At 48.3% G+C, this 25,383-nt stretch overlaps 1 protein-coding gene across 3 annotated transcripts in view; it reads right to left on the minus strand.

Moving 5' to 3' along the window:
* Positions 1-25,383, minus strand: part of LOC138497986 (ubiquitin carboxyl-terminal hydrolase CYLD-like) — a 1,189,455-nt gene that overhangs the window by 279,156 nt on the left and 884,916 nt on the right. For all 3 annotated transcript variants that reach the window (XM_069621757.1, XM_069621758.1, XM_069621759.1), the window contains exons 11-12: positions 5,386-5,518; positions 3,407-3,515 (exon numbers count right to left, since the gene is read on the minus strand). In XM_069621757.1, coding sequence (XP_069477858.1) covers positions 3,407-3,515; positions 5,386-5,518 — 242 coding nt within the window. The remainder of the gene's footprint in view (positions 1-3,406; positions 3,516-5,385; positions 5,519-25,383) is intronic.

The raw sequence follows: 25,383 nt of genomic DNA on the forward strand, positions 1-25,383 counted from the left end.
TCCCTCGGGCGCTGAGAATGGTGCCTCCTGGCCCCTTATGAGTTTACAGCAGGCCATGCCCTCCTTGACCAGTCCCCACACCCCCACTGCATCCCTACAGCAGTTGCCTGCCGGCTCCCTCCAAAGAAAAGCCTGATTCTGGTCCGCCCCATCCTTCGCACTTCTCCCGTTCGCACTTCTGCTGCACTTGCCCCTCGTCGTGACTCCCCCCCCAGCACTTGCTCAACCACCTTTGCCCCCCATTCCTGCACTTCTCCCCCTCAAATGCTATGCCCCCTACATCATACTTTTTGTTCTCTGCAATTTCATGGTAAGAACGTCACAAGGCAGAGTACGACCATTACTGTTGTTTTCCCCTATTCTCCCCCCTTTTTTGTCTTGTGGCGCCTGGAAACACTTGTGTATAAGTGCCATACAAATGTCCAATAACTAAAATAAATCCTTGAACAGATCTCCACCGATCTCTGGCACGCACGGATGAGGTATGGTAAGGATTTCATAGCCAATAAACCCTGCAGCGGCCCGCAATTCCGTAACTCTCTAAGAAATCATACTACCAATGGAACATGCACAAACCCATCCTCACTTCAAAATCTGGTAAACCAAGTGGAAGTGTCAAGGTCTTTGCTCCACTCTAGACTACACTACAGCAACAAACTATTCGGCCTTCCCAAGAGACTTACCCATGTCATGTAGTTAAATCCAAAACAACGCTGCTAGACTTATACTTGGGTTAAAACCTAGAGATCATATTAAGCCTGCCTTCAAAGCTCAGTACTGGTTCCTGTGGATGCCAGAATCTTGTGGAAAACACTGCGTTATTCACATACTTGCCAACCCTACCGATTTAGGCGGTAGGATACCGCTTTTTAAGCAGTCCTACCGCCTACCGATTTATTGGCACCAAATACCGATTTATTTGGTAAAAAAAAAATATATATATATTTTTTTTTACATTTATTTTTTTCCCACGCCAGCTCAGGGGAATCTTTCAAGGGCTCCCCCGAGCTGGCGTAGCGGGAGAAGGCACGGCATGCAGGCTTTTGATGTCAAAGGCACCCACGACGGTGGGCTAAATGCGCCCCTCCGCCATGGGTGCCTTTGACAAAAGGCGCCATTAGCCCCCCACCACGCCAGCTCGGGGGAGTCTTTCAAGGACTTCCCCGAAATGGCGTAGCGGGAGAAGGCGCAGCATGCAGGCTTTTGATGTAAAAGGCGCCCATGGTGGTGGGCTAAAAGCGCCCCTCCGCCGCGGGTGCCTTTGACAAAAGGCGCCATTATTCCCCCACCACGCCAGCTCAGGGGAGTCTTTCAAGGACTTCCCTGAGCTGGCATAGCAGGAGAAGGCACAGCATGCAGGCTTTTGATGTAAAAGGCGCCCACGGCGGTGGGCTAAATGCGCCCCTCCGCCATGGGTGCCTTTGACAAAAGGCGCCATAATCCCCCCACCACGCTAGCTCGGGGGAGTCTTTCAAGGACTTCCGCGAGATGGCGTAGCGGGAGAAGGCGCAGCATGCAGGCTGTTGATGGAAAAGGCGCCCATGGCGGTGGGCTAAATGCGCCCCTCCTCCGCGGGTGCCTTTGACAAAAGGCGCCATTAGCCCCCCACCACGCCAGCTCAGGGGAGTCTTTCAAGGACTTCCCTGAGCCAGCATAGCGGGAGAAGGCGCAGCATGCAGGCTTTTGATGTAAAAGGCGCCCACGGCGGTGGGCTAAATGCGCCCCTCTGCCATGGGTGCCTTTGACAAAAGGCGCCATTAGCCCCCCACCACGCCAGCTCGGGGGAGTCTTTCAAGGGCTTCCCCGTGCTGGCGTAGCGGGAGAAGGCGCAGCATGCAGGCTTTTGATGTAAAAGGCGCCACGGCGGTGGGCTAAGGGCGCCCCTCCGCCGTGGGAGCCTTTCACAAAAGGCACCATTAGCCCTCCACCACGCCAACTCAGGGGTGTCTTTCAAGGGCTCCCCCGAGCTGCCGTGGTGGCAGAAGGCGTGGCAGGCGCCTCATTGTCATTGAATGCACCCGCGGCGGCGGGCTCATTCAATGACAATGGGCTGCTGACGCGCCCTATTCCTATCATTACCTCCTCGCCTGACTATTTTTGAAACTTTAAGATTCCTACAGATTTTTGGTCACAGAATGTTGGCATGTATGTATACATCTGGCTTACTGAGGCACTAGCCCTTTCCACCCTTTCAATCTCTTAAGATCGGCCTCCACAATGTCTCTTCCCATTCAGTGTTAAAAAATTTTTTTTTAAAAGAGAGAATCCGGGTGCTACAACACGGGTTGGTGGCAGACCTCTGGAACAACTTGCAGAGCTCAGGACAAAAGCGAAAAACCTCCATTCAGTAAAAAGAAGAAAATCACTGCTATTTAAAAAGGTATTTTAAATAGGTGACTGCCTGTAGTGACTCATTCTTACCTATAGGCTGTACCTAGGAGCTACCCACATTGTCCTGGCATTTATATAGATCACATATCGGTACTTTCTTGTTGTGTTTTCTCTCTCTATTATTTTGTTATTACATATCAGTCTATGCACTTCTCCTCCTCCCTCTCTCTGCTCTTCCACAACACCCCTTCACACTTGCACTTCACTGATCTGAACGCTCTACTTGAAAAAGAGAATCAAATTGTTACAGGAGCCACTTGAGAAGGCAAATCGGTGTATGGTGTGGGCTCCACTTGAGAAGGAGAATCTGAGACGGTTGCAGACGCCACTTGAGAAGGAGAATTTGTGCATGCTGCAAGTCCAACTTGAGAAGGAACACCTGAAACCTTTGAGGGTATCGCTTGACAAGGAAAATATGATGTTGCGGTGGGCTCCACACGAGAAGGAGTATAAGCGCCTGTTGTGGCTTAATCCAGAAGTGCGACACACAGTCAAATGACAACATCTGTGCCCCAGGACAAGGAGGAGACCAGGTAGGAAACGCTGGAATGATTCTGATTCTAACAACTGGTGACTGAGACTGATATGTGAGCACATGGGTTTGAACCCCTTAGCTGTAATTAGGTAGAGCAGGAAACCTGTCCTGGAGTTGGTACCTACATTCAATTAGATCCACTTTGGACCTATTTTGGTTTAGCACATTCCGGAACAGTTTTCTGCAGCTATAACCCCTGTAGTTTTATGTCCAGCCCACGTTAACATGCTATGGTGGGGCAGGGGATCCAGAGTATAAGAGGGAGAGATCGTAATAAAGGAAGGGTCATTCCTCTCATGTCAGACTTTGTTTATGTCTCTTCCTATCCACTGTATAGTTATGCTAGTTGCTCCAAGTAGGCCATCCTGTTCTATTTTGCTCTACACTATTCCCATAGGCACTCATCCATCCTTCCCTGTGTCAAAAATAAAGGTGTTAATCTTATATAAATCAGGACACCAAATGTAGCGGTAAACTTACTTTCAAACAGCAGGTCTGTAATATCCAGCTCTAGTGATGGGATAATTTTACTAAACATCTTATAATTCTTGCCAAACCTCGGCATTTGGATAATAAAGCAGGATGGTATCTGCAATAGTAAAGGCAGAAAAAGACGTTCATTAATCTAATAATGACTATTATATAGCAGTTGAAAATTGGGACAATTAAATCAGCATCTACTACTACCCCACCCAGTGTTGTAGATTCCGGCTGCTGTCTTGGTGGTAGTATTGTATTTATTGACAAAACGCTTTATGCCCAAACGCTGAACGAAAATGGAAACGGTTTTTCAAATGAAGAGCATATATGACAAAATGGAGAGAGTAAGGTCAACTAACCAAAGTGAGATTGAGCACAGGGTGGTGTATGGATTTATGTACAGCAAGAATTAATTAGGATTATGAACCTAAGAGATGCGGAGGAGAATAAAAAGAGACAATGGAGGAAAGATAGGCAGGAGCAAGACATGTGCACATTTGAAGACAATAATTAGAAGTTAATGAGACGTCGAGAGTTCAAATGAGAGTCAGGATAAAGAATGAGGTGGGGCAAAGATAAAGGAACGGGAGAGAGACTAAAGATGATACAAATTGAGAAACTGAAGACAGATTGAAGAGGAGTAAGTTGGTTAGCAGGAAGGCCAATGAGTAAAGACAAGCAATAGAAAAGAGAAAAAAAAGCAGAAATAAGTGTTGTGGTTGCAGTGAAAGGGAGGAGGGGACGAATTCTACAAATGTTAAACAAGTGAAAGCGACGGATGTGAGAAACATTGGTGCAATGGGAGAAGAAAAGAGACTGATCAAGAATAACTCCAATTTTCTCCCCAAAAGGGGAGAAAGATAGTAGAGCTAGTGGAAATGTTAGAGATGGGAGGAAGGAGAAGAGAAAGGAAAGAAAAGTACTTCGGTTTTGGGGGAGTTGAGGTGAAGAAACTGTGAATGCATCCCTAATTATATTAGGCGGTGGCAGGCAGGCAGGCGAGTAAAGAGCATCAGAAAAGGATACAAAGATTTGAGAGTCATCAGCATAGAAAATGAAAGAAAAGGCTGAATTTTATAATGACAGAGCGAAGAATAGAAGTATAAATAGAACAAAAGGACTGAACTATGGAGGACTCCAAAATGAAGTCGAAAGGAAAAAGAGTGGTTTACCAGCCCAGGATAGCGATAAAGTGAGATTGGACAGCTACAAAGAGAACCATTTTAGAAAAGATTTAGAGCAACCCAAGGAAGCAAGTATGTCAAGGAGGGTGGGTGGTCGACCGTATGAAGAGCAGTGTAGAGGTGAAGTAAGATCGGAATAGTAGAGAGTTTGCCATGAAGTGTAAATAAAACAAGAGTGAGTTAGTGAACATGAAGCAGGTTAGTTTCAGCGCAGAGGCCAAAAACCAGATTGGTGAAAGGCAAGAGAGTGTTGACTGAGAAAGGCTGAACCGTGACGGTGGACAACGTGCTTCAGAAGTTTTAAAAGAAAAGGAAGAATGGAAATGGGCCAGAAAATAGAAGAGAAAGATCGACCGAGGGATTTTTCAGTATAGGAAATATGGTGGCGTGTTTGTAGTCGGTGGGAAAAGTCATGAGAGCGGACAAGAAATGAACAAAAAGAGAAGACTTTAGGGATGAGAAGGGAAGAAAGGGAACCAGAAGGGATGGCTGTAGGATGAGCATGGGTTAAGAACTCCTCAGTGTCCGAGTCACATAAGAGTGTAAAGAGGATAAAAAGTAGGAATGAGAGGGGAAAACATGAGAGAGAGAAGAGTTAGGGATTGAATAGGAGGCGAGGGAAAAGCATAACTGAAGTACTTTCGCAGAGAATAAGTTAGCAAAGTCAGAGCCAAAGAAAGAGGAGAAGGAAGCAGGTGAGCAAGAAGATGGTCAAAAAGCTGATAAAGCCAAAGGGCAAGAGAGTGTTGATTGAGAAATGTCGAAACCTGATGGTGGATGACGTGTTCTCCTTACCTCTGCAAGCTTCAGGTCAGACGAAAGGAAGGAGTGTGCCACCAACTGCTGGACATCTGGGACTACCATGTCTTCCTGCTTCTCCATGAAGATTTGGTAACAGTAACACTCCTGTTCTTTTTGCATTCCTGACCTACAAGACAAACGTACATTTCTCAAATGTTCCTACCTACCTATCCAAGACAAATGTAATTGTTTTCAATGCTCAGGGTGCGGGGTAAGGACACTAAACTTTAAAGTGCAGCAACAGCAGAAGCCAGAGTTTGTAAATGTCTTTGAAAAAAATATTCACTCGCTGTACCAGCGATCCATAAATACATGGATCTAGAATGCTCCCTCTATTACTCTATGACTCTCTCTTTGCCTTCTCTGTCTTCCTTCAATCCTCCCTCTCGCTGCACTCTCATTTCCAGTGTATGTCGCTGTCTCCCTGAGCAAGTCACATTAACATGTGTGTGTTTGCTAGCACCACCCGAGTCATTGCTGACAGCAGTGCAGCCATAAAAAAATGAGAGACGGATACACAGTTGTACTATTTTCATTATCAGACATCTTTATTAAAACAACAAGATTGGATGAAGGCCTCTCTGTCCCTGTCCTGAAGAGGGTTTCCCTACCTATGAAACTAAAACTAAAGACCAGTCTGTGTCCAGCTTTCAAACTTATAAACTGACAATTTGTCTGAAACATACTAATTTGACCCTCACACTAGAAACAAACAACTAAGACAAACAACTAATGGTGCAAGGAAAATGTCACTGAGTTATGCTTGGCAAAAAGTGTTCGCAACTAAACCAATTGGATGAATTAAACAAAAACAAACAGTCTTGTCCAGGGAGACATCTTTTGATCCAGAGAGTGGTTCCCTTCCCCAGGCTATTTAAGTGAAATAGCAAAAGTGTCTTTTTTCACACAACAGTTCCCTTAAGGATGGCAAAAGTGTTACCTTTGAACAACAATTTGGATATTGTTATGGCGCAACCTTGATTCAAGTTCTTCCTAGTAGCCATTTGGACCTGTTTATTCAATGAGGCGGCATCGGCTTTCAACAAGGAAACGTCATCTTCCCCTACTCTCACTCTGGTTTCTGCCTCGAAGTCGTAGGCCTCGTCTTTTCTAGACATAGCTTGATGGAACCAAATCGACCCATTGATGGCATCCAGCTTACTATGGGTAGCAGAGTAACCCTCCCGCATGCAAGCTATCATGCGTTTAATTTCTGTTGACTCCGCTTGTTGCATAGTTCCTTCCGACGAAGTATCACTGCATATCACCGCAGACACCTTAGGGGTAGTCTTTGCAAACATATTCATGGAGCTCTGTTTTTTCCCAACCCCGTTCGTCATTTCTATCCCATGCATACACAGGATCACCACAGCTGTTCTCACTGTGGTCACAAACCATATCACCAAGAGGGCAAGGGGACAGCAGTGTGAGGGAATAGGGGCCAGCAATACATGTGCCACCATTCAGCAGGGAGAGGGAACGCGACACTGAAGAAGTTGGCAGCTATGGCTCCCCAATGTGAGTGACGACAGCAGTGACCACAGCACAATTGTGGCCAATGGATCTACCTGCACCCCTCCAGCAGGATCAAGATGACTGGGGTCGAGCCAAATAGAACATTTCCCCGGGTGATTCCTTACTGACCAGCAAGGGTTCTGCGCACCACTCGCAGCCCAAGGTGTCCCATTCAAGTTTGAGTGTAACCAGGGGCGAGAAGTACAAGAGAGGTCTAAATGTTTTTCAGCACATGTGCATTCAACAGAGGTTAGCAGGCAGTACCAAGCTCAGCAGTATGATCTCTAAGAAGTGCACCCTCAAGAGTCCAACGTGAGGCAGTCCCTATGATATCACAAGGGTTGTGGACTCTCTGCGTTATCTTGAACCATGCAAGGATATGTAGGTGCTCCAGCCAGGTGCATGGCTTTCCAGGGAGAGCATGTAGCGGATGCATTGTTAATACCACAACAGTGGATGGATATGCCCTTTGCATTAGCACCAATCCTACTTATAAACTAAGCCAGTCCCTTAGGAAGAACTCTACTGCCCCTGTAACCAGCTGTCCCTAGGTCACACTGATGTTCCGCCTGTCTAACAGGGATAGCCAGAGAGGTGTCTCTACAACAGAACTGTACTATAGAGTCATGCACTGAAAAAAGGCTTGTTACACTAAAACAGCGGAGCAGAACTGCAACTGTTAAAAGGATACAGCCAGGAAAGGGTACTCAATCAAGTTTTATTCTCCCTATTTCCTGAGTGTGTATTTCATAGTATATAAAAAAAATCTCACTTGGCTGTGCCTTCAAATTGTAGCACCCCGTATGGTTTGTCAGTTCTTAATAAAGTATCCCACTTACTTTCAAAGGCTATCCACCTCGTCTCTATACACCGGCTATTGCGAGGAGGGAGAATTTTTGCACCCGCGAACAGGCAACTGAAGGTTATTGGTAGATTTAGCACAGTCCCTGTGAGAAACATGGGCAGCTGATTACACTCAGTGCAGTGATCAGTCGAAGGACCTGCAAACCATGCTCAACAACATAGGACATCCCATCTGACATAATAGCAGCCACATTGATGACAGAGCGTGGCAGCTAATGATAATCGTACACTACCCCAAGAAAATAGAGACGACGTGGAGTTGATTTCCATTTTAGGTCCTGAAGAAGGTGACACAAAAGTGTTGGGTGGATCACCAAAACCAGTCGACCAACCACTCTATAGATCTCCTTTGGAAATAAGAACATTTTATCAGTGTGTGTTTTTTTTATATATATATATATATATATATATATATATATATATATATATATATATATATATGACAATGCATTACTTACCGTAAAAGCATTTCTGATGGTTGTATCTGCTTAGATTCACATGCTGTGCATAGGTCCGACATCCAGTGGTCACTGCGGAGTATTGCATTTTGTTTTTCGTAGTCGAAAAGGGACGTCGACAAGGCGTGTCTGAAACACTATCCCTATAGTGACGTGCGTTGTACCCACAATCCCTCATGCGTCGAGGTCCCTCTGTTTGTATTTTTCTGCCCTGAGGGAGCCTTCTAGACGTGAGTGAGTACAGAAAAGAGAGATATAAAAGGAAGTCTATGTTCCTTCCATCCGAGCGTGGAGGAAGTGTGGGCGCATGTGAATCTAAGCAGATACAACCATCAGAAATGCTTTTACGGTAAGTAATGCATTGTCTTCTGATGTTTGTTAATCTGCTTAGAATCACATGCTGTGCATAGACTAGCGAGCAGTACCTGGAGTTGGCGGTGGGTTATGAGAAGGAACAGTAGAGAAAAGGTGTCTTAATACTGCCTGTCCCACCTGGGAGTCAGATCTAGAGTGTGCATCTAGACAGTAGTGTTTTGTAAAGGTGTGCACAGAACTCCAGGTAGCCGCTTTGCAGATGGACTCAAGGGGAACATTTGCAATGAATGCTATGGACGCCCCCGTGCCTCGAGTAGACTGTGCTCTTGGCCTAAAGGGCAGTTCTCTCTTAGCAAGAGTATAGCAGAGAGTGATGCATTGAACAATCCATCTAGAAATAGTGGACTTTGAAACCGCATCCCCTTCTCTTCCTGCTGCCACCGAGACGAAGAACTGATTAGTCTTCCTCAGTGGTCTGGTTCTTTCCATGTAGAACATGACCGCTCTGCGCACATCTAGTGTGTGCAGAGTCCTTTCTCCCAAGTTGGAAGGATTTTGAAAGAACGTTGGTAGTTCTATAGATTGGTTTACGTGGAATTTTGAGATGAATTTCGGAGCAAACCTTGGGTGAGTGCGTAGAACCACCGTATCTCTGTGAACTGTAACGAAGGGGTCTAGAATAGAAAGAGCCTGAAGTTCACTTACTCTCCTGATGGAGGTGATAGCTATTAAAAAAGCAGTCTTAAGAGTGAGGTGTTTAAGAGATGCTTTGTGCATGGGTTCGAATGGTGAGCCCATGAGTCTGGTAAGTACCACATTAAGGTCCCATCCGGGAGCTGGGTCAGCTATCGGGGGGTGTATTCTCTTTACTCCCTCCATGAAGGCCTTTATAACAGGGATCTTCCACCACGACACCTTGAGTTGGGAAGTGGTGTATGCAGAAAGTGCCGCTAGGTGGACTTTAATGGAATTGAACACTAGACCTGAATCCAATAGGTGGGTCAGGTATACAACAATATGTGTGGGAGAGCAGTCAATCGGGTTGATGCTTTTACTCCTGCACCAGATGACAAATCTCTTCCACTTGCTAGAATAGCAGTGGCGAGTGTTAGGTTTTCTGGCTTCCCTGAGGATGTCCATGCATCTCTGCGGGAGCTGTAGATGTCCGAACTTTATGATCTCAGGAGCCAAGCTGCTAAGTTCATGTTCTGGGGGCATGGATGCAGAGTCCTGCCCTTGTCTTGTGACAGCATGTTGTACGGGCAGGGGAGTTTCACTGGGGGAGATAGAGACATCTCCATCAAGTGAGCGAACCATGGCCGTCGGGCCCACATTGGGGCCACCAGTATCATGGTCACTTGTTCCTGGTGCATCTTGTGCACCACCCTGTTGAGAAGGGGAGTCAGGGGAAAAGCGTAAACAAATTTCCCTGACCATTGCATCGACAGACCGTTCCCCTTGGATTGGTTCTGGGGGTACCTGGAGGCGTAACTTAGGCATTGTGAGTTCTCCAGGGTTGCGAACAGGTCTATTTCTGGGAATCCCCATTGTGTGAAGACGTCGAAGACGATGTCTTCGTGCAGTCGCCATTCGTACTCTTCGGGCAGGGGGAAATCTCTGCTGAGTTTGTCTGCCAGCGGATTGAGTTCCCCTGGTACATGTTGTGACAGTAGGAACATGTTTTGTTTGAGAGCCCACTTCCATATATTTTGGGCCAGTTTGGACAATCCTGGAGAGTGGGTGCCCCCTGCTTGTTGATGTAGTACATGGCTGTGGTGCTGTCTGTAAGGACCATCACTGTCTTGCCTTGTAGGTGTTCCTGGAAGGCTTTTAGCGCCTTGAACACAGCTAGTAGCTCCAGTAGATTTATGTGTTTGGATGCTACGTTCGGAGTCCACACTCCGTGAGCAGTCTGATGGGATAAGTGAGCCCCCCATCCTGTGAGGGATGCGTCTGTGGTTAGAGTGGCTTCCGCCGCGGGTGTGGCAAAGGGTTTCCCCTTTTCCAGGTTTTCCTTTGTCCACCACCGTAGCGAGAGAACCAAGGCTTGCGAGACCACCACTAGATCGTCCCATAGTCCGCTGGCCTGACACCACTGGCTGTTGAGCCACTCTTGCATTGGGCACATGCGCAGGCGCGCGTGAGGTACCAAATAAATACACAACGCCATCATTCCTAGCAAGCGCATTGCTTTGCGTACCGTCGCCTCTCGACCGGTCACATATTGAGGGATCTGAAACAGCATGTTTTGGACCCTCTCTTTGGAGGGGAAGACGAGGCCGTCCTTTGTTTGAATTAGAGCCCCTAGGAATTGTTTGATTTGACTGGGGTCTAAGCTGGACTTCTTTTCGTTGATAGAGAAGCCCAACTGGAACAAAAGGTCTACAGTCTTTTGGGTATTGGAGAAGCATGTTTCGTAAGAATCCCCTGTTATGAGCCAGTCGTCGAGGTAAGGGTAAACTGGGATGGACAACCTGCGCAGGTGGGCCGCTGCCACTGCCAGTACCTTCGTGAATACCCTTGGTGCTGATGCTATGCCGAAGGGTTGCACTCTGAACTGGTAGTGTTTGCCCTCTATCATGAACCTGAGGTATCTTCTGTGCGCTGGCAACATTAAAATATGAAAGTATGCATCTTTCATGTCCAATGTTGTCATGTAATCTCCCTGTGAAAGCAGTGGGATCACTTCCTGTAAGGTCACCATACAAAACTTTTGGGGTTTGATAAACTTGCTCGCTGGGCGCAGATCTAATACAGGGCGCATGGTTAGATCCTTTTTGGGTACAAGGAAGTACACTGAATAAATACCTTCCGTTACCTGAGATAGAGGCACGACCTCTATGGCTCCTTTTTCCAGCAGTTGTTGTACTTCTTGGAGAAGGATGGCAAGATGTTCCGGTGTCATGCGCCGTCCCCTCGGGGGTCTGTAAGATGGGGAACTGTTGAATTCGATGCAGTATCCGTGGGCTACGGTGGAAAGTACCCAGCGGTCTGACGTTATACCCTCCCATGCAGGAAGAAAGGATGTTATCCGGCCCCCGACCGGTGTAGCATGGGAGGGGACGCGAATCTTCGCATCACTTGGTGTTGTTGGGGGCTTGGGAGCCTCTGGGGGTGGACCCCCGACCTCTCCCTTTACCCCGGCGCTGGCCTCTTTGGCTGTACTGCCCACTATTGGTCTGGTAATTGGTGGCAGGGTACTGTTGCTGCTGATTTTGTTGTTGGCGTTGGCCACGAAAAAAGCGTTTGTTGCCATAGCCGCGTCTGGTAGTGGGCTTAGAGATTTGGTCAAGAGTCTTGATAGTATCAAACTCTTTTTTAGCCATCTCTAGAGCCTCATCCACCGCTTTCCCGAAGAGGTTAGAGTCTTCAACAGGTTTATTTATTAAAGACGCCTGGGTCTCTGGTTTAAACCCTGAGTTGCGCAGCCATACATGGCGTTTTAGGAGTATTCCCTGAACTAGGGAACGTCCCGCTGTTTCTGCAGCATCCAGAGAGTTCCTCACAATACTCTGGTTGACCTGGGTTCCTTCGCCAATAGTTGATAGCAGGCGTGTACGTAGTGGCTCCGGCGCTTCTTCGGCGTCTTTGCGCAGTTTGACCCACTGCGCGTCCGCATAGCTAGCGAGCAAAGAATTGTTGTTCGCAATTCTTGCCGAAAAGGCAGCTGAGGATGTGACTCTTTTTGCAAGGGCATATAACCTCTTGCCCTCCTTGTCAGGAGGTGCCTCACTGGTGGAAAGTGGTACCCCTGCCCTCTTCCTTGTATTAGTTACTACCAAGGAATCCGGGATGGAATGTCCCCTGATGTACAGCGGGTCTGAGGGTGAAGGAGTGAAAAGTTTTTCAATTCTTGGATTGACCCCTCTGATTAATGCGGGAGTGGACAGCGAAGGGATGATTCTTCTCTTCACTGAAGCGAGGAGGGGAATGGTCTGGCTGACCGGGGGTTTCTCCTTAATTACTCTTTCCACAAAGTCTAATTCAGGAGAGAGCTCCCCAGTGTCCAGTTCGAAATGTGCTGCTGCTCTGCGCAACAGGGCATTGAATGTGGGCTGATCGTCAATGGGAGACGTGTTCCTAACAGGTGAATTGTCAGGAGGATTTAGGTTCAGGACATCAGTGTCGGAATATACTGATGGGGATTGCCAGGGGTGCGAAGGTCCTTCTTCTGGATTTTCTCCGAAGCCTTCTCCTATAATGTCTGGGCTGTCTTCCAGACCTTCCTCCTGGTTCTGTCCCTCTTCGTCGTCCATAAAATCATCCTCCTCCTCTAAGTAATGTTCCTCCCCAGTGAGGTCATACACATTATGGAAGTCTGAGGCTGTGTCTTGCTGGGGATTGACTAGTCTCGGATATTTGGCCCTGGGGTCCTCCTGAGGCCCTTCTCTTGTTCTCTTGGGAGTGTGAGGGTTCTGGGTATTCATAAACCTCTCCATTCTCTCCATACAGAGATGGAGCCTTTCCATGGTTTCATGGGGTACCCCTGAGCAGTCTAGCGGGGGAAAAGCAGTGTCATCTAGCTGAAAACGGCTCGACCTCTCCCATAGCGTCGAGGAAAGTGTCCCGTCGCCCTCCGAAAAGCCTTCCGGTGTGCTGGGTGTCCCCCCGACTGAAGGGGGTAGTCCCTGCCTTTCTTCGGGCTTTTTCGGCGTGTCTTTCGACCTCTGCGTAGCGCTCGACGTGTCTTTCGTCTCGACGCGACTCGTTTGTCAGCGGAGGGCTGTGGTTTCGACGTTACGGGTGTCGATCGCTCTACGGCGGCATGCGCTTTCTGCTGATGCGCGCCGGCCGATGATTTGGGGGCGGCGCCCTTATTTGCCGAAAGCCCAGTCGCTGGTCGCGGCTGCGGTTGCCAGAGGGGCTTCGAACCCGAACGGTCCGAGGAGGCCGCCGGTGGAACCTGCGTCTCCTTGGGCGCTGATGCTCTCTTCGTCTTCGACGAAGAAGAGCCGTGGGTTGTGTGCTTATGTGTGTTCTTGTGTGCGTCAATGTCGCCGGGGTGTTCATCCCCATAAGCAGGGCGTGAGCCGAGCCCGTCGGGGCCGGGGACAGACGACAAAGCGCGCGAGCACTCTTTAGAGGGGTTTTCGACTTCCGTAGCGGAGGTCGTGTTATCACGTTCCTCGTCACTGTCGGTGGTAGCAGCGGCGGGTGAACCATCGGCCTTCGACATAGCGTAGGCCGCCCACCTCTTGACCCTACGGTCTTTGGCTTAAGAAGCCGACAAGCCGTGCAACTCTCCTCTTTGTGATCGAGGGGCAAGCAGCGGTTACACCGTGAATGCTTGTCCTTCCAAGTAAACATGCCCTTGCAAAGCGGGCAAAACCTAAAGGGTGTCCTCTCCATAGCCGAGGCAATAAATCGTGATAACCACCCCAAGGGAAAGGAAGGGGAAAAGGAAAGGCATTCTCAGAAAGAACCAGAGATGTCCCACGACCCCACTCTCCCTACTGTATATGGCCTGCGAGGCCAGGCCACGTGTTCGGCAACGCCGAAGGATCTCCTCCGCTCGTCCCCTCCGTCGAAGATCTTGCTCGGCGGAGAACAGCTTCACAACTGCGTCGAGGGAGGGATCTATGTGTTTTATATATTAATAGGAAAACGACCAAAGGTCGAGGAGATGAAATCTGCAATGTCTCTCGAGGAGCTCCGCGTAAAGGCGATCAGAAGCTGGGCGGAAAAAAACAATCTGAGGGACCTCGACGCATGAGGGATTGTGGGTACAACGCACGTCACTATAGGGATAGTGTTTCAGACACGCCTTGTCGACGTCCCTTTTCGACTACGAAAAACAAAATGCAATACTCCGCAGTGACCACTGGATGTCGGACCTATGCACAGCATGTGATTCTAAGCAGATTAACAAACATCAGAAATATATATATATATATGATACATTATTCACCGTCGTATTTCTGATGCTTGTATCTGCTGAAGATTCACATGCTGTGCATAGGCCGACATCTAGTTGAAGCTGCAGAATATTAGTTTGTTTTTCGAAACTCGAAAAGGGGCGTCAAACTAGGGCGTGCCAGTAATGCTATCCCTAGTGTGACGTCCACTGTACTCATGATCCCTCAGATTGTATTTTTTTCTGACATGAGGTAGCATGAGGAGTAGTGCGAGTACAGAGTATCCAAGCAGATAAGATAGATAAGACTACAAGCATCCATGCGCCTTCTCTCAGAGGGGAGGGAGGGTGGGCGCATGTGAATCTAAGCAGATACAAGCATCAGAAATACGATTACAGTGAGTAATGTATACCTTCTGAGGCTTGTGGAATCTGCTTAGATCACATGCTGTGGATTAGCGAGCAGTGTTAGAAGACGGAGGTGGGATGTGAGAAGGGTCATGAGCGAACAAATGTTTTAGAACCGCTTGTCCCACTTGAGTATCTGTCTAGGAATTAGTGTCAATGCAGTAGTGCTGAGTAAAGGTGTGAATAGAGCTCCATGTAGCTGCTTTGCAAATGGTGTCTAGGGGTACATTTGCAATGAAAGCCGGAGTGGCCCCAGTACCTCTTGTAGAGTGGGCCCTTGGCGTAAAAGGCAGTGTTTTATCTGAAAGGGAGTAGCACAGTTGGATACATCTGACTATCCATTTAGAGATAGCACCTTTAGAGATGCGATCTCCTTCTCTGCCTAGAGCTACAGAGGCAAACAGTTGATCTGTTTTCCTTAGCGGTCTGGTCTCGTCCACGTAGTAGAGGACCGTTCTCCTCACATCTAGTGTGTGGAGTTTCACCTCAGCAGAGTTCTTGGAAGAAGGCCGGTAGCTTAATGGACTGGTTAACATGGAATTTTGAAATTAACTTAGGTGAAAACCTAGGGTGAGTGCGTAAAACCAGTTTATCCTTATGAATGGTAAAAAAAGGATCCTGCACTGACAGAGCCTGAATTTCACTGACCCTTCTTATGGATGTAATGGCTACTAAGAAGGCTGTTTTGTAAGTCGGGTGTTTGAGACTAGCTTTATGCATGGGTTCAAAGGGAGGTCCCATGAGTTTAGCAAGCACCACATTAAAGTCCAAACCTGGTGGTGGGTTAGAAATTGGAGGGTGGAGTCTCTTTACCCCTTCCATAAATGCTTTGACAACTGTCACTTTCCACCATGACACCTTGTTATGGGAAGTGGTGTAGGCCGATAAAGCTGCCAGGAGCACTTTAAGTGAGTTAAACACTAACCCTGCATCGAGTAAGTGAAGCATATAGGTGACAACATTGGAAGGAGTACAATCAACTGGGTTGATTTGCGTATTCTGGCAGCAAATAACACATCTTTTCTACTTATCAAAGTAACAGTGCCTTGTGTTAGGTTTTCTAGACTCTAAGATGTCCATGCATCTCTGGGGTAAATTGAGATGCCCGAACTCTATGACTTCAGGAGCCAGGCTGCCAAGTTCATCGAGTTGAGTTGATGATGCACTGTTTGTCCCTCGTGCCGTGAGAGTAGATTGTACCAGCACGGGAGTTTGATGGGGTCGCACACTGCTAGTCTGTGCAGGTGTGGAAACCATGGTTGTCTTGCCCACATAGGAGCAACTATGATGAGCGTTAACGATTCCCTGTGTATCTTGTTGATCACCTTCCTCATCAGAGGAGTTGGTGGAAAAGCGTAGGCAAACATCCCTGACCAATTCATCCATAGAAGGTTCCCCTTGGAGCCTGGCTGGGGGAACCTGGATGCGAAGTCTGGGCATTGTCTGTTTTCGTTTGTGGCAAATAGATCTATAGTGGGGAAACCCCACTGAGAGAAGAGATCTTCTACGACTTCTTCGTGTAGTCGCCATTCGTGTTCCTCTGGGAGGGGATCTCTGCGTCCGCTAGTGAATTGAGATCCCCTGGAACATGTTGGGATGACAGGTAAATGTTCCGTCTGAGTGCCCACTTCCAAATTTTCTGGGCAAGCTTGGACAGATTTGGCGAACAAGTGCCCCCTTGTTTGTTTAAGTAAAACATTGCCGTCGTGCTGTCTGTTAGGATCTGCACTGACAGGTTGGAAAGGAGGGGTTCGAATGCCTGAAGCGCTCTGAAGACTGCCAGAAGTTCTAGCAGATGTATGTGATTCTGAGCCACTGTGTGAGACCAAAGACCCTGAGTTGTGTGGTGAAGGTGGTGAGCTCCCCACCCTGCCAGGGATGTGTCTGTTGTGACGACGGCTTGTATATCTTGATCGTAAAAGAGTTTCCCCTTTATAAGATTCTCTCTTGTCCACCAGCCAAGACTTTGTACTAGTATTGGTGAAACAACCACTAGATCGTCCCACTGACCACTTGCCTGAGACCATTGTTTCGCCAACCATTCCTGCATGGGTCACATGCGCAGTCGCGCGTGGGGAGCCAGGTAAATGCAAGATGCCATCATGCCTAGCAAACACATCGCTTTGCGCACCCTTATCTGGCGAGCGGACTGATACTGAGAAATTTGCAGTAACAGATTCTGAATTCTTTCCTCTGATGGAAAGGCCAACCCCTCTTGGGTGTCTAGAACTGCTCCTAGGAACTGTTTTGAGGGACTTGGCACCTGGCTTGATTTTTTCTCGTTGATTGAGAAGCCCAATTGGAAGAGGAGGTTGATTGTTCTTTGAATATTTGATTTGCAAATTACGGGGGTTTCCCCTGTGATGAGCCAGTCGTCCAGGTAAGGGTACACCGGGATCCCTTTGTAGGTGAGCTGCCACCACCGCCAGTACCTTGGTGAATACCCTTGGAGCCGAGGATATCCCAAAGGGCAGCACTTTGAACTGGTAGTGCTGGCTTCCTACCTTGAAACGCAAGAATCTCCTGTGCGCTCGGAACATGGAAATATGAAAATAGGCATCTTTCATATCCAATGTTGCCATGTAATCCCCTCTTTTTAGAAGGGGGATTACTTCCTGGAGTGTAGTCATGCTGAATTTTTGTGGCTTGACATACTTGTTTGCAGGGCGCAAGTCTAATACTGGGCGCATTGTTAGATCTTTTTTTTGGCACAAGGAAGTAAGTTGAATAAATACCCTTGTTTACCTGGTTGCCCGGGACGAGTTCTATTGTGTCCTTTGCAAGAAGACGATGATCTCCTTGAGGAGGATCTTTTGGCGCTCCAAGGAGTGTATCTTCTGTCTTGGAGGATGGTTGCAGGGGCGTTCCAGTAGCTCTATACAGTATCCCGCGGACACTGTGGACAGCACCCATCTGTCCGAAGTGATCCCTTGCCATGCATGGGTGAAGATGGAAATGCGCCCCCCTGCTGGGGATGCATGGGAAGGGACCCGGAGCAGAACGTCACTGCTGTTTATTGGGAGGCATAGCTCCTCTACCTGGGCTGCCTCTCCATGTACCGCAGGCCCTGCGTTGACCTCTAGTGAAGCCTTGGGTAGCCTGCTGATTGCTGCCCATGAAGATCCTTGACCCTGATAGTAATTGGACCCTCTTTGGGAGTTTTGGCCGCGAAAGCGACGAAAATGATTGTTATTTACCCTTTGACCTGAGGGCTTATTTGTTAGCTGGCCGAGGGACTTTAATGTTTCGTATTCGTCCTTAGCTATTTTCAGTGCTTCCTCCACTGCTTTCCCAAATAGGACATTTGTTTCTATTGGCAGGTCTATGAGGTTGGCTTGGGTCTCGGGCTTAAAACCTGATTGACATAGCCATGCATGGCATTCAATCACTGTGCCCTCTGCTATTAATCTCCCTGCATTATCTGCTGCATCGAAGTTTGCTTTAAGAATGCATCCAGACACTGATCTCCCCTCTGATGCAATTTGGGCCAATTGGCTCTTCAGAGGTTCGGGTGCAGAGGCAATGAGGGCAGCTACCTGTTCCCATTGGTGACAGTTGTAGCTTTCTAACAGAGTGGTGGTTTTGGCAATGCGTGCTTGGTATGCTGACGTGGATGCCAGAGCATATATTCTCTTGCTCTCTTTGTCGGGGGGTGCTTCAGAAGAAGCTAGTGGTGTTCACGCCCTTTTTCTGGTGGTTGTTACTACCAATGAGTCAGGTTTTAACTGGACCCTTATATATAATGGATCAGAGGGAGCGGCTTTAAATAATTATTCTACTCGTGGATTGACTGTCCGAGTAAGATTAGGGGTCACTAGAGAAGGATTGATTCTGCGTTGGATTGATTTTAACATGGGGATAGCTTGGGCAATGGATTTCCTGTCCCCTAGAATTTGTTCTGCAAAATCTCTCTCTTCTGGAACACCGTGTGTCAATTTGGAAATGGGCTGCAGCTTTAGCTAATACCTCATTTAGTAAAGGTTGATTATCAACTGGTGAGTCATTCAGTGTGAGATCCTTGGGAATAGGGGAGTCAAGACTATAGGCCTCTGCCTCGTCTTCCTCTTCCTCTTCCTGGTCCTCATCATCCCCATAGTAATCGACCCGTCTGTTCTTCCAGCATTTGTATATCTGACTCTTCACTATATAGTTGGTAAGGCTGAATTAAAGAAGGTTCTGAAATCAGACCCTGAGCTGGAGTTTCAGAACGGGGCCTTTTAGTAGGAGGTTGAGGGTCTTTGGATAATGAAGGAGCAGAGGTAGCTGGAGTGCTAAATAATTGGGGTCCTTCTCATAGAAGTCTGCCATAAATGACATTTTTCTCATTGGCCTATCAATGTCGTCAGAACTCCAATGTTTTGAACTAGGGATGACTACAGGATCTTCATTTTCTTCCTCCATGCCCATATCCTGAGCAGAGGGAGGAACAATATTTGGCTTGGTGACAGCGTCAGGGACCTTGGACTTTTCCTTGTGTTTTTCCTTCTGAACCTGATGTTCTGAGGTTTTCTTATGCTGTTTTTTCCCTTTCCCATGGCTGGAGGACTGTTTCCCTGAACCTTTAGGGTTCTCTGAATGTTTCGATACTTGGCGTCGAGATTCGGAGGTGGTGTCACAAGATTCAGGAGTCTTGGAAGATGGCCGTTGAATCTCGGAAGCAGACGTCGAATGTGCTACAGAAGTAGACGTCGAACGTGCTACCTGGGGCAAGAGGTCGGATTTGTCTTCTGACGGCCGGGCCTCAATTACTTTTGTTAACGTGGCACCCTTTGCAACTGTGGACGGTTGTTGTGTGTCGTGAGGCGACCGTGACCTGGAACGCCCAGAAGACACCGAATCTGCGGACCGCTCTCTCAGTGCCTTCTTTTGCCGATCGCTCGACGTACGCGTCGAGTCTCGGCTGGGGTTAGTGTGCTTGGTGGAAAAGGTGTGTATTGCGCCCTTGCTGCCGGGGGTTGTCCCCATAACTGACCCGCCGGTCAGTTCTCCAAGGTTCGGGGGCTTGCGCGTGGGTGCCTGACGACACCCCTGTGCCCTCGCCGTCCGATAAGTTGACGATGCTGCCATCGCTGAAGGAACCCACTGTGTCCATGGCCTCTAGCTGCCTGGCGTAGTGGGCCAAGAGCTTCGTCGAGCGGTCCTTGAGTGTCTTGGCTTTGAAGAGCTTACAGGCTCTACAATTGGCCTCAGGATGGTCCCGTGGGAGACACAACTTAAACGTTCGGGGGCTTGCGCGTGGGTGCCTGACGACACCCCTGTGCCCTCGCCGTCCGATAAGTTGACGATGCTGCCATCGCTGAAGGAACCCACTGTGTCCATGGCCTCTAGCTGCCTGGCGTAGTGGGCCAAGAGCTTCGTCGAGCGGTCCTTGAGTGTCTTGGCTTTGAAGAGCTTACAGGCTCTACAATTGGCCTCAGGATGGTCCCGTGGGAGACACAACTTAAACGTATTGTGTTTGTCTAACCAGGGAAACTTACGGTTACACTTTGGGCCGAATTTAAAGGGAGTACTCTCCATATGTGCCTAATTGGCAGCGTGCGGGTATAAGTAGGAAATGAGTGTGTGTGTGTGTGTGACCACCGCCCACTCTCCCTACTTGCACAGTGCCGTGGCCAGAGGCCTTCTGAGGCCCGGACCGAGGCCAGAGGCTTTCCGAGGCCCAAATTCCGTTGTGTAGTCTCGACGGCTGTTCTTCCTCGGTCTCGAGTACCAATGTCGATCTTCAACGATCTTCGACATAGAGTTGGAGAACGGGAATATTTGTAATTCTAATATAAATGGCTTAAAGCCAAGGGACTCCGCGTAAATGCTTCAGACAAGTATGCCAGAAAAAAACAATCTGATGGTCCCACACGCGTGAGGGATCATGGGTACAGTGGACGTCACACTAGGGATAGTATTTTTGGCATGTCAAGTGGGACAAGCGGTTCTAAAACATTTGTTCGCTCATGACCCTTCTCACATCCCACCTCCTTCTTCTAACACTGCTTGCTAATCCACAGCATGTGATCTAAGCAGATGCCACAAGCCTCAGAAGATATACATTACTCATCGTTATCATATTTCTGATGCTTGTATCTGCTTAGATTCACATGTGTCCAGCCTTCCTCCCCTCTGAGAGAAGGCGCATGGATGCTTGTAGTCTTATCTATCTTATCTGCTTGGATACTCTGTACTCGCGCTACTCATCATGCTACCTCATGTCAGAAAAAAATACAATCTGAGGGTCCTACATGCGTGAGGGATCATGGGTACAGTGGACGTCACACTAGGGATAATATTACTGGCACGCCCTAGTTCGACGCCCCTTTTCGAGTTTCGAAAAACAAACTAATACTCTGCAGCTTCAACTAGACGTCGGCCTATGCACAGCATGTCATCTAAGCAGATTCCACAAGCCTCAGAAATATATCTCTTAGATCCATGGCAAATCTGAAAAATCTATTGCTAACATTTTCCAAGTACTAAGCTTGTCACGGGCCCACCCAGAGTGGACATTTTGGGAAAAATTTGTTAAAAAATGAAAAGGGTATTTAGAAAGCAGAAAAATGCTGTTTTGAGCCTACTCCCATTCATTTTCCCCACCGCTGGACAGAATTGGACCAAACAAAAAACTTGCCAATTTCTGGAATAGGTTTGGAGTTATTCCATCAGGTTTTAAAATATTTGACGGGAAAGGGGTGCCCTCCCTGCAACCTGTAACATTCCTATATCTCCCATAGTGCTTTGCAGCAGAGAGGCTGTTAGGCTTTTCAGAAATGATAAAGCACCCATTTTTTCCCCAAAATCCTATTGCTAATAACGGTTGGATGTATTTGGAGGACATTTTCAAAACAAAACTTTTGTCAATGCCCCCACCCCTCCAAACTACAAACTTTAAGAAAAATACATTCTAAAATGAAAAAGTTATAAAGGTAACACACCACTGTTTTCAGCCCATTAATTTTCCTATATTGAAGAAGTGCAATTTGTGAACAGCCGTAGCGTGAAAACCGCATGGCAGATTTGGAACAAATAACAAACAACTTAGGCACAAAGTGTTGATGTAACTTCTTTGACTGGTTTGAGGTAAATCCATCCAGTAGCGTTTAAAATATTCGACAGAAAAAGGAGTACAGCCTGCTCCTTAAAACCTTTATATCGGTCTTGGTGCTTTGTAGCAGAGAGGCTGAGAGAGGCTGATGTTTGACTTGCCTGATGGATTGGGATGAAATATGCTAAACAAAAGATTTGCCAAGGCCCCCCGCCAAACTGGAGAAATGTTGGGAACAAAATAAAACAGTTTAAAATTAACCCCATAAAAACACAGTTTTTGCCTACTTCCATTAATTTTCCCATAGAGAAAAAGTGCAGTTTTTGAACCGCCGTAGTGTGAAAACTGCTTGGCAGATTTGGGCCAAATACACAATCTGGGCTAATAGCATTGACTTAATTTCCGTGACTGGTTTGGGGTAAATCCAAACAGAAGTTTTTAAAATATTAGACCGAAATATGGAGGTTCAGCCTGTTCCTTAAAACCTTTATATATATCAGCCTTGGAGCTTTGGAGCAAAGAGACAGAGAGGCTTTTCAGAAATAAAAGGAATCATTTTATTTTGCCCGATGAGAGGGAGTCCTGTAATAATACTGGGAGAAGCCGTACATGAAAGAACTTAAAACGCTATTTGGATATTTGGAGGAGGATGCCATCACTTTGGAATTAACTTCACCATGACCTTACAGAGTCGAATAATGTTCTCGACATCAGAAAGTGACTCAAAAGTCTTTTGTTTATGTATTCACTCTACCATAGGAAATTCTGTCATTGGAAATGATTAGGTGAAATTATCACAGGAATGAGTAGTTAGAAAAAAAGATTTAACATCTGCAGTGCCTATATATACTGGGCAGGGGGAAATGGGTGGCTGGTAACAAATTAATGGTGTGACATGGCCAGTGGTCATGTTTAATGGGCTCAAAAGAAAGATATTGTTGAATCACGTGCATTGCCAAAGGCCCTAACTGGTGAGACCTCTAGAAACTATGCAACATGTCTGGCTGTGGCCACTGGCCATGGCAGAAGGCCATGACTTGTGGGTCCCGAGGAAACTAAGGTACAGCACAACCCTTGAAATCCAGTGAAAAACCATTTGTTAAGGTGATCAGATTAAATGCAACAAAACCCCTGAAATTCAGCGCTCGCATTTCAATGAAGTCCACCTTTGAGAGGAAAACGCGTCACATGAACCAAACAGTGCAGCCATTCTCAGATTTGGTAGCACGTGGAGTGGCAGTATGACCAAGTGAAGAGCCGCAGAGGGGAAGGCGGGAGGATTCTTATGTGAATCCATGCCAGACCCATGCTGGAGAACAATAGTTACAGGTAAGTAACTTGTTCCTTCTCCAGCATGGGGTCTGGCATGAGTTCACATGCTCATCAATATAAGAATACATAGCAGTATACATATGCACAACCACGGGAGACGCCAAAGGATCAACATTAAGCATTACATACACTCAACATTAAGCAACTCTTACCTCCTCACCAGGCCCACCTTCAGGTGAACAGGTTGCGCAGCACTGCTTGGCCGACCCTGGACTCCTCCCTGGAGTCCTGATCGACGCAGTAGAATCTCGTGAAGGTGTGCGTCGACCTCCACGTAGCAGCCCTGCAGATGTCCAGCAGGGGCACACCAGACAGGAACGCCGTAGTAGCAGCAATCGCTCTGGTCGAATGGGCTCTCGGACGGCCGGGCAGCAGTCGGTTTGCCAACCGGTGACAGTGCATGATGCAGCCGGAGAGCCATCTGGAAATGGAAGCCTTCGAGAGAGCCTTCCCTTGGTTCACAGGTCCAAAGTTCACAAACAGGTGTGATGTCTTCCGAAAACTCTTCGTGCGGTCCACGTAGAACTTCAGCGCTCTAGCTACATCCAGCAAGTGCAAAGTCCTCTCGGGCGGCGACGAAGGCGACGGGAAGAAAACTGGTAACACCAAGGGCTCGTTGAGATGGAAGTCCGACGGCACCTTGGGCATGAAAGAGGGGTGTGTCTTCAGCACCACCCTCGTGTCGTGAAAAGTCAAGTATGGGGGCTTGCAGGATAGGGCCTGGATCTCTCCCACTCGTCGTGCGGAGGTGATGGCCACAAGAAATGCTGTTTTCCACGACAGGAACTTCAACAGTGCAGAATGCATCGGCTCGAATGGCGCCCCCATGAGCCTGGTCAGCACCACGTTGAGTTCCCACACCGGGGGCCGGAGCCTTCACCAGCGGGAACGACCGGAACAGTCCCTTCATAAATTCCTTCACCAGGCGATGAGACCACAAGGACGGCCGTCCTGTAGTTCTGGTGTATCGCGAGATCGCCGCCAAATGAAACTAAATGGAGGTGTGAGCCAGTCCCGCCTTGGCCAGCAACAGCAGGTACGGTAGAACTTGAGGGGCCGTAATCCATAGAGGGTTAATCTTCTGTGCCCGGCACCAGACAGAGAACCTCTTCCACTTATGTCCGTAGCACTTGAGTGTTGAGGACGCCCTGGCCTTTGCAAGAACCTCTCTGCATTCAGCCGGGATATCGTACCCTCCAAACTCTAGTGCCGCAGGAGCCAAGCCTGCAAGTTCAGCGACTCCAGGTCGTGATGAAGGATGGCGCTTCCCTCTCTGGAGAGTAGATCCGCGTCCGTCGACAGCTTGACTGGTGGGGACGTTGACAAGTCCAGAAGGTCCGGGAACCAGATCTGTCTCAGCCATGCCGGTGCGACGAGGATCATCCTGCACCGGGACCTCTTGAGTTGGTTGATGAGTCGGAGCAGCAACGACAACGGAGAGAACGCATACAGGAACAGGCCGTCCCAGGGGAATGAGAAAGCATCGCCCATGCTCCTCGGCTGGGGAAACCTGCTGGCGAACCTCTGGCACTTGGAGTTCATCGCTGTCTCGAACAGGTCGATCTGGGGTTTGCCCCATCGTTGGCAGAGCCGATCCACCTGATCCTGGTGTAGTTCCCACTCGTGGCACGAGCGCAGCTCCCTGCTGAGTGAGTCGGCGATGGTGTTTTTTATTCCTGCCAGGTGGAAGGGAACCAGAAACATCCCCTGGGCGATGGCCCAGTGCCACAGATCTTGGGCCTCCTTGGATAGGGCTGGCGATCTGGTGCCTCCCTGCTTCCGGATGTAGAACATCGTGGTGGTGTTGTCGGTGAAAATCCTCACCACCTTGCCCTTGATGGAGGGGAGCAACGATCTGAGCGCCCAGAAGATGGCTCGGAGCTCCAGGATGTTGATGTGGTGAGACCTCTCCTCCGGGAACCAAAGGACTCTTGCGTGGAGATCTCCGGTGTGAGCACCCCATCCCTCCAGGGAGGCATCCGTCGTCACCGTCTCCTTATACGCCGGGGTCTAAAAGTCCGTGCCTGCCGTGAGGTGCGCACGGGTGCCCCACCACTGAATCGCGTCTTCGAAGCTGCCTGCGGGTGTCGGGGAACTCTTGTAGCGGACGCATCCGTAGTCTGCAAAGGCAGACTAGGTAGATGCATGAGGACATCATCCCGAGAAGGGACTTGATGGACCTCACCCTGGCCACGTCCGTGGCTAGCAGGCGC

This window comes from Ambystoma mexicanum, chromosome 5q, assembly GCF_040938575.1.
Source record: "Ambystoma mexicanum isolate Mex_15411 chromosome 5q, UKY_AmexF1_1, whole genome shotgun sequence".
Lineage (NCBI taxonomy): Eukaryota > Metazoa > Chordata > Amphibia > Caudata > Ambystomatidae > Ambystoma > Ambystoma mexicanum.